The sequence below is a fragment of the Micromesistius poutassou genome, assembly GCF_964030765.1.
Source record: "Micromesistius poutassou genome assembly, contig: SCAFFOLD_1788, whole genome shotgun sequence".
NCBI classification, from domain to species: Eukaryota; Metazoa; Chordata; class Actinopteri; order Gadiformes; family Gadidae; genus Micromesistius; species Micromesistius poutassou.
In genome coordinates, this window is record NW_028179791.1 from 1 (window position 1) to 9,331 (window position 9,331).

At 47.1% G+C, this 9,331-nt stretch overlaps 1 protein-coding gene across 1 annotated transcript; it reads right to left on the reverse strand.

Moving 5' to 3' along the window:
• Nucleotides 1-4,597: 4,597 nt before the first annotated feature.
• LOC311371479 (integrin beta-like protein 1) lies at nucleotides 4,598-8,963 on the reverse strand (the record flags this gene model as incomplete). The annotated part of the gene is made up of 3 exons (XM_084489524.1): nucleotides 4,598-5,748; nucleotides 7,762-7,875; nucleotides 8,817-8,963. Coding segments are annotated over 3 exons (350 nt in total), but the record flags the coding sequence as incomplete, so codon positions are not given.
• Nucleotides 8,964-9,331: the final 368 nt, after the last annotated feature.

Consider the following 9,331-nt stretch of genomic DNA (forward strand, 5'->3'; position numbering starts at 1 on the left):
CCAACTGGCATGTCACCAGCTTGGTTTATATTCACTAAAGACCAGCTGGCCGTACATTATCCCTCACGTAAAAAAAAGCCGTCTAAACGTCACGCTGCAACTTCCTCCAGCGGCTCCCAACTGTTTGCGTTGCTTTGGACAGAAAAAAGGGGTCGCGAGCCCTACTACTAGTGACGCTTCTGCCACCGGTTCTCATCCCTGTGTTCTCGCCCTCCTCCAGTTGCCATGTACAGAGAGCCCTCGCTGCACGACGTCGGCGAGGACCGTGCCCAAGGCGGCGGCGGCGGCGGCGGCTGCGGCGGCGGCGGCTGCGGCGACGGCGGCGGCGGCTACCGGGACCGGGACCGCGGCCGCTACCAGTAAAAGCACAAGTGAGCCGGCGATGATGAACGGCGGGAAACGGTCAGCAAGCCCGACAAGCCTACCACATAGCCACACCTGACCGACGCAGTGTGTGTGTGTGTGTGTGTGTGTGTGTGTGTGTGTGTGTGTGTGTGTGTGTGTGGTGGTACGCGTGCGTGTACACCTTTGTGTGTTTGCTGTGTGTGTGTGTGTGTGTGTGACAAAGAGCGAGAGAGAGAGAGAGAGAGGGAGGGAGAGGGAGAGGGAGAGTGTGTGCACAGAGGGGCGCTTGCAGGAGGTGGGAGTGTAAAGGAGGGGGAGGGTGGGGGTGGGGGGTGGGGGGTGTAAGGGTGGGCTTGGGGGTGTGTGGTAGGGGCGGGGGCAGAGGGGGAGGAGGGGCTTGCCCTGCCACTAGACTCTGAGCGGGACTCTTCCCCTGTCGTGGATGACGCAGATCACCAGGCGACCAACCTCCTACCTTCTTCTCTTCTTCTTCTCTGTCCCCCTCCCCTCTTCCTCCTTCCTCTGGCCCACGGCCCTCGTGATTGGTCGGATGAATTTCACACGGACGGGGGGAAGGGGGTGGTCGCGGTGGGTCCCGATTCTCTCCCCCCTTCGCTGGACGGGAAACACGGATGAAAAGGGGAACTCTGATCTCGGAGTGCCTGGCCGGACACGGAATGCCTTTAGAATCCTCTCTGTAACCATGGGAACCCGTGAGAATGACGCGCGCGTCCGTGGCCACGCGCGCGCTAACTTGCTGCCTAAGGTTCGTCTGAGATAAACCGCCACCGACCCCACCCCACCCCACCCCACCCGCCACCACAGCCACAGCCACCCCCACCCACCACACCCAGCCCGTCCCCCCCCCCCCGTCCCCCCCACCGGTCCCACATGACAGCCTGTCACAGCAGAGGCTTGTGTCATTTTAGATCTATTTTCTATACTGCAGTGCACCAGCTATGGTGTGGGATGGAGACTGAACAAATAGAGTAAAACGAAAACACTTTGGATTGCTCATCGACAATTTTTTACAACTTTGTTGCCCCCCCACCCCCCCCTCTCTTTATATCTCTCGTCTCACACTTTTCTTTCCTTCTCTTTGTAATTTAGAAACAACAAAAATATACTGTTGGACGGGCATCAGTGTTTGTGTGTGTGTGTGTGTGTGTGTGTGTGTGTATAAGTTTGTCACAAATTCACAACAATGTAAAAGACAAAACACAACAAGTAGAGAATGCCATTATTCTTATTGTCAGTACATCACATGCATACCTGCAATCATGTGCATGCACACACTCACACACACACACACACTCAAACACACACACACACACACACACACACAACACACACACTTACACACTCACTCGTTAAAAACAGAGTCTACGGGTGAGATGCGTTTTTTCACAGCTCAATCGAAGCAGACAGGCCGGCAGATAGTGCACCCAATCAAAACTGATGAAGCGCTAATTACCCCAACTGCAATTGCCCTGCAGGGACCCCCCCCTCCCTTTTCAACACACACACACACACACACAGCCCACACACTCCCTTACAGCTGTGCATGTATGTGGGAGAGCCCTGTATGAGGAAGGTATGTATACATATCACAATCTCAATCCCATCAACGGGTTCCGTTTGCCTCCTCCGGTCAATAGAAAGAAAACGTAAAAAAAAAAAAAAAAAAAAAATTACAAAAAAAAGTGAGCCTGAAATCTATTTTTCTTTAATCCTATTTCGGAGTGCTCCGGGCTCTAGGAATATCCTCTAGGCCTTATAGGTCTTCTGTCGCCCCCCCTCGCTCCCTCGCCCCTCCCCTCAGCTACACCAGGCGAGGGTTGTGGGGCACGGGGCTTTGACTCAGATGGTCTATGTAAACCGCAGCACTGACAGACAGCCCACTCCCCGGCTGCGTCTACGTCCAGTCAGAGAGGGAGGGGGGTGGGGGTGGGGGTGGGGGTGGGGTGCGGTGGGATGGGGTGCGGTGGGGGGGGGGGGGGGGTTACGTGCGGCTCAGTGGTAGCCCCGGGAGGGACGACGTCCAGCGACCCAGTGAAGTTAAAAGCATGGTCCAGGTTAGTATTGTGTTCTCTCTTCCTCTGCAGCAGTAACTACAAGAGATGGCTTATATTGTAAACTCATTTTACTGTAAAAACAAAAACAAAAACAAAAAACCACAAAAAATAAATAAAACCCGGTCTAAAAAACTAGAAATGACAACAAAACCAAAATAAACAAATATAAAGACAATTTTTTTTGTTTTTGTTCGGATCAATTGACAGGATCTTGAGGGGAGGGGAATGTTTCCTAGCTCAGCATGAAGAGTCCAGTACTGATCCTATCTTGGCCTATTGTGGGCCTGATTGGATCTTAACACCACAACCTCCGCTCTCCCTCTTTCTCTCTCTCTCTCTCGCCCCCCCCCTCCCCCCTCCGCCTCCCCCACAGGCACACACCTACCACTCCTAGGCATGCAATAGCAGGTTCCTATTCTCCACAGGTCCCCCCAAGGTGCCCCCCCACACCTCACCCAGTACATCCAATAAAGGACAACACAGTAGCATCATCCACCAAGTCACCAAACCACAGGTCACTCCCTCACTCGCACTCCTTCGCACTCACCCACAACCCGACAACCAAAGCCTTTCTTTTCAAATCAGAGCTGAAAAAGAACTGAATCCCTCGAAAATATATAAAGAGTTCATAAACATATGTATAAATATTTTTTTTTGTTCCTTTGTGTGACTCTATACATCAACGCTTTCACTGTGATAGTAGTTGCACACTCCAAAATGGATCAACTCTTAAAACGTAAGCCTTTCTCCCCGACTGTTCCGTCATTCTGGAGAGGCTGAAACTATACTTTGGAGATTACTCACGTGCATGTGTTTCTAAGGTCCTGGGAGAAGTACCACACGGATATGTTAGCGATTATTACCGTGCGCCCGGTCCAGGGGGTGTGCGGGCATGTTGTATGACATTGGTACGCTTTGTAGCCCACCAGAAACCTTCTGGTGGACCCATTTCCTCCCCGACTGTTAGTGGTGTGATCAACCATCCCTCTCCCATCGGTCACGTTTATGCTCGTCACGCGTTTACTCATGTCCCTAAACGTTTGGGTGTAGGTCACAGTTTCAAATGTAACATAGGGTTATGCTACTGTATGCTGCTAAAAAAAAAGAAAAAAACAGCTATGGAGACAATTTGATTTGGTGGACGGGTTTTCTTGAGTTGATTGGGGTTGACAGGTGAAAAATGTCTTATTACAAATACGACGAAGCACAGCACATTAGTTTGACTTAAGTGTTTGTCTGTGTAGGGTTGCTGTTGCTATGGTTACGATGCTATACAGAGCTGCATACCACTTTAGTTGATTTCCGGGGCCCTTGTCTGACCCACGTCCTATTTATACCCTCCCCTGCTCTCCCCTGATGAACTCTACATGCTGGGCTGGCTTCTCCAGCCCTTCTGTCCAGCTGACTGGCACTTCTGAGGCTGACTTATTTTTGTATATGACTGGTGTGCAGATGTACATCCCCATTTGACCTCTGTAGCCACCATTTTGTTTTTCTTTGTTGGTTTCGGTTCCCGTCTCATTTCCACCTCGTATATATACAGGTTTAAAAGGGTGATGTCGTCGTTTGACAAGGACAGTTGTCCAATATCGATTTCCTGTCTAACTTCTCTTCGGATTTGTAACGTGGAAATCTTCGGGGGAGTTTATCTTTGTTTATTTATTTATTTTTCTTTCTTTCAATAACCTGTGCTTCTGTTTTCCGGCGCTTTTATTTTGTCTGTTGTCCCATTTGTTGCATGGGGAGAGGACGGAGATGATGAACTGCATGTAGTAGGCAATGTTGGTATGTACTGCTAATTTTACATACATATATGCAATGAGTTTGTCTGCACTGTACAGTTTGTGTTTGTTGTATACACATATACAACATAATGAATAAAATATTTATATAAAGGTGTACTGTAATGTCAGTTACATACTTAATGCAATATAGTGTGCAGTATATTATTGCACCACGTCATTTTGAAGCGACACATTAAAAACGGAAGGGTTTGGCTAGTACTAAAATAAGCATGAAAAAAAGGCCAAAGTAGAATTGAACATGAAACTTTCTTTGTGACTTCTCACCGGCACTCTTTTCAAGCCGTGATTGAGCTTGTGTCAACGCGGCTCTCGTCCCCCCTGGTACAACATTTTGATAGCGATACGGACAACCAGCATGCCACAGCTGAACTATGTGTGTCCTTCTGTTTATTTCTGCCACATACAAGTTAGCATTCGTCACCAGCGGGAGCACAGTGGGAACGCTCCCTGTCTATCAGCGGCGACAGCAGGGTAAAACTCGGTGGAATGTCATGGTAGAGTCATCGTTTATTTTGTTAAGATGGAAAGGAATAGGCACTATATAAAGATTTATTTTCAAATATAAATATACCATTGCAAGTATGCCCATTGAAGTTATGCCATGCTAAAACAAATTTATAACCGTTGTATGATTAAGGTCTTTGCATTGTTTTCCACAAGAAATGTGTGTGTCATGCGGCACATTTAATGTTTTATTATTAAAAATAATAAAAATAAAACCTCAAATGATACCTCTGACTTGATTGCAGGGTCAACTATGTGTCCAATTTGTCAAAAAGTGCAACGATAAACTGATTGCCAGGGTAACAAATTATTGCCTCGAAATCCCACAGATTCAAAAAGAAAACACAAATTCAATTTAAAACATTTTGTTTTTTTTCTATGTCTGACTTATGTTAATGTACCTGCATCCTATTATATGTCGCTCTCTGGTATATGTAAGCATTCCTATATATACAAGTTTCATACATATAGTTGTATTGGAAACATATAAAAAGGGGTTACATTGTGTTGTGTTCTGATCATGAAAAAAAACAAACAACAAATGCTTTTCTTGCTTCCATGGTTGTTTCTTTCTTGCATACAAAACACAGTTTTAATAAAGACAATTTGTAACCAGTACAACGAATGAATTATTACCGTGGCACACACACACACGCGCACACACTCAAACACACACACACACACACACACACACACACACACACACGTGCGCACAACGCAAGCGATTGGGCAGAAGGTGTCGATGTGATGATGCAGAAGAAGCACAGCGCGCTGACGTGTTTCCATTTAGCTCCCGGTTCTTCCTCCTCTTCCTCCTCTTCCTCCCCCTGTCGCTGGCCTCCACACTCTGGGGGAAGGGGCGGGGTCTGTCTCGAGCCCTCCTCCTGCTCCTGCTCCTCCTCCTCCTGCTCCTCCTCCTCCTCCTCCTCCTCAGTACTCGGTCCCGAGCCAGATCTCGCACGCGTTGCCCGTCCAGCCATCCCAGCAGTCGCAGACGCCGCAATTGCACACCCCGTTCCCTGCGAGAAGGAGGTGAGAGAGGAAGCTGTGAATTGAGCTCAGGGAGCGGTTTCATCTTGCCTGACCTTTAACAAGGTTCCTCTTTTCACACCCCCCCCCCCCCCCCCCGTCCCCCCAGTCCCCCGTCCCCCGAGAGAGAGAGAGGGGCGCGCAGGACTGGAGAATAGCTTTCCGGTCAAGTGAAACTAAAGATAGAAGAGGGGTGGGGTCAGGTCCACACCACCTCTCCCCTGTCACCGGCCTTTGTGTAGAATGAGAAGCATGCCTGCGCTTCTGAATAAATGTGAGCACCGTGAACGGGGTCGAATGGTACTTCATATACCGTAGGTTCGGTCTATTATCTTGACTTGAATGGGATAGATTTACATCAGTAGCTCAAGAGAATGTAAATTCCGACTGGAATCATTTCACTTTGTAGATGGCATATATTATCCAACCAGAAGAACAAAATCCCATTCATTTATTATTTGAAGTGTTTTGAGCTTATTTTTCTTCTATGACACCATCCCACAGTATTAGTGCACTGATATATCCTGACCGTTATTGGTAGACTTGCTACCCAAGTCTGCACTCCTTCCCCTAATCGTATTACTTCCTGCAGCGAATGACTTCTTCTTCCGTTCTGCCACACGTCTGAGAGGCATCTGGTTTGGATAGGTTACTGGCCCGGTGTAAACATAAATGATGAGATGGAGGAAGGACAAAAATATGAATCTTAAAGCTTTCCTAAATATTTTGCTCCCCAGACACTTTTTGATGAGGTGGCCTGCAAAAGCTGCTATTTTAGGGTGCTACGTCTGCTTGATTGTAAATACATGAGAATGTGTTAAATTAAATCAAGGACACAGATTTATAAAACATAACTACTATACAATAGACCTCCCTATCAGTACCATCAGACATTCATATAAACATTGAGTCTATATCGTTCATCAACAATAACATTATGACTAACCCTAAACCTATTACCTTTACTAACCCCTATTACTAACCCTACTAACACTAACCCTTTCACTAAGAAAAATAGAATTGGTACGTTAAAGTTTAAGCAGCTTCAAATGTAAGCAGCTTACATGTAAACAGCTCAAATTTAAGCTACTTAAAACGTATTAGTTATACTTTCACGGATGATAATACCTGATTTATGATGACACAGTGGGAATCCTAATACCTAATCTTAGGGCGCACTCACACTAGGCCATCTGTACTGTGCCCGAGTATGTTTGCCCCCTAAAGTCTAGATCGTTTGGCTAATTAATACCTATAATAATGTGAAGGACCGGTACATTCAGAAATATATTTCTTTAGTTTCGTATTGCACAACTCACACTGGCCACTGTTTATTCCTAGGGGCTTTACACTAACTTCAATTTAGACAACATTTAAATGAATTAAATCAAATTATTAATAAGTAATAGCGTTACATAAAATTGTAAGTACACTCGATTTATAAGCAGGCTACACTTGGCAGCTTGAGATGTAGGTACGCTGAAAATGTCTGTAGCTTCAATTTAAGCATCTACATTTTTAGGGCCCTGTCTAGGGACTATAAGCCCTGTCCTGGGACTATAAGCCCTGTCCTGGACTATAAGCCCTGTCCTGGGACTATAAGCCCTGTCCTGGACTATAAGCCCTGTCCTGGACTATAAGGGCTTCCTTATACATTGCATTTTCCCCATCACTCACCCCACTGTGCTTGCAATGAGTTACTTCCGTTGCGAAGAATCCATGAAATGTCAAGATTGGCGTAGAAATGTTGTATATGTTGAAAATAAAAGACTGAGTGCATCATTGCATCCCATGACTGTTGACTGAATGTTGCATTATACATATAAATAAATAAATAAATATATATATACTATATGGCTTTGGGCTAGAATCATAACGTGCATTGGTAATTGTCCCATATGAACCAATTATTGAAATGCGTGTGTGTGTGTGTGTGTGTGTGTGTGTGTGTGTGTGTGTGTGTGTGTGTGTGTGTGTGAGAGAGAGAGAAAGTCCAACATTACCTGTGCAGACGAGGCCATCATGCTTGTCACACTCGCGGTCATCACACTCACAGAACTCCCCAGAAACCCACCAGTCCTTAGGAGAGCAGATGCATTGGCCACAGTGGCAAGAACCTGGCAGGAGACACACACACACACACACACACACACACACACGCACCCACACACACCTACATGACTCTCCTCTCCTCCAATGAATTCCCCACACAGGTCGGACCCTGCACTCGCCCTGGACGGCGTTCTAATGATGAGGACCATGAGGCAGGGACATGCCGTCTTTCTTCCTTCTTTCTTCCTTCACTCTGTACACCCTTATTCCAGTTTCTAATCAGGTGGCTGGGATTTATTCGACAATCCTAGCCTGCAGCCTAACCTATTCCAGAGCTCAGACATCCAAAGTCCAATGCAATCCAAAGGCTGTAGCTCCTCGTCTTTCTGGAAATGTTTTTCAGAGGCATCGCCACTGATTTGCGGCATAGGTTGCAATTTGTTGAAACCTATTCCTGCGTCCTAATAAATGATGTGTGATTTTGTGTCTCTAGTCGGTGTCCTCATTTTGAAACACAAACTAAAACATCTACTGACTATCTGCTCAATGGTAACATTTTATTATGGAATTACAGATATCCAGGGATCCTATTATGTCGCTCTGCTGTTCCACACTTCTTGTATAAAATATAAATTGCATTTCCCTCTTTTCAGACACAAATCAATATTGGTTGATTTTGACAATAGGCTTAGGAAAACACAAACAAAGCAAAACCAACATATGAAGCAAAAGTACAGAATGGATCTCTAAGGTTGGACCCATCATCATCATCATCATTCCAAGATGATCATGGACCATCCATCCTTCCTTCCAACCATCCGACCCACATCCCGTGGGTCGGGGGTGTGGGTGTGGGTGGGGGTGGGGGTCGGGGGTGGGGGTGGGGGTGGGGGTGGGGGTCGGGGGTGGGGGTGTGGGTGTGGGTGGGGGTCGGGGGTGTGGGTCGGGGTCGGGGGTGGGGTCGGGGGTGTGGGTAGGGGGTTGACTATGATATAACGCGGTTCACCTTTCCCGCTGCACAGCACGCCGTCGCCCGTCTCACACTGCTCCTTGCTCTGGACGTCGGTCATGTCACACTTCCGGGGGAACTGACACGTCTTGCCGAACCAGCCCTCCTCGCAGATGCAGCGGCCACAGGAGCAGTAGCCGTGACCTGGGGGGGTGGGGGGGTGGGGGGGGGGGGGGGGGGAGACATGGCAGAGAAAGGGCGGCCATTTTGAATTTGAGCAAGTTACATTGTTTTTTCTTTCTTTTTTTTAGGTATTAGTATGTCTTTTATGGTCTTATTCGCATTCATACGTAATCCTCTATGCAATTTTTTTACATTAGTACTAAAACATTGGCCTAATTCAGAAGAAAACTGCTAAATAATCGATATAACGGTTTGTGAGTGTTGTTCTCCGCTCTGAACTGCCGTTGTTTCCGTGACATGGTGATGCCTTTTCGGAGGCACTTCCACACGGCCATGGAGTGTCGTTGACACGGCGCCGGAGCGCACTACACGCCCCGGTGTGTGTGTGG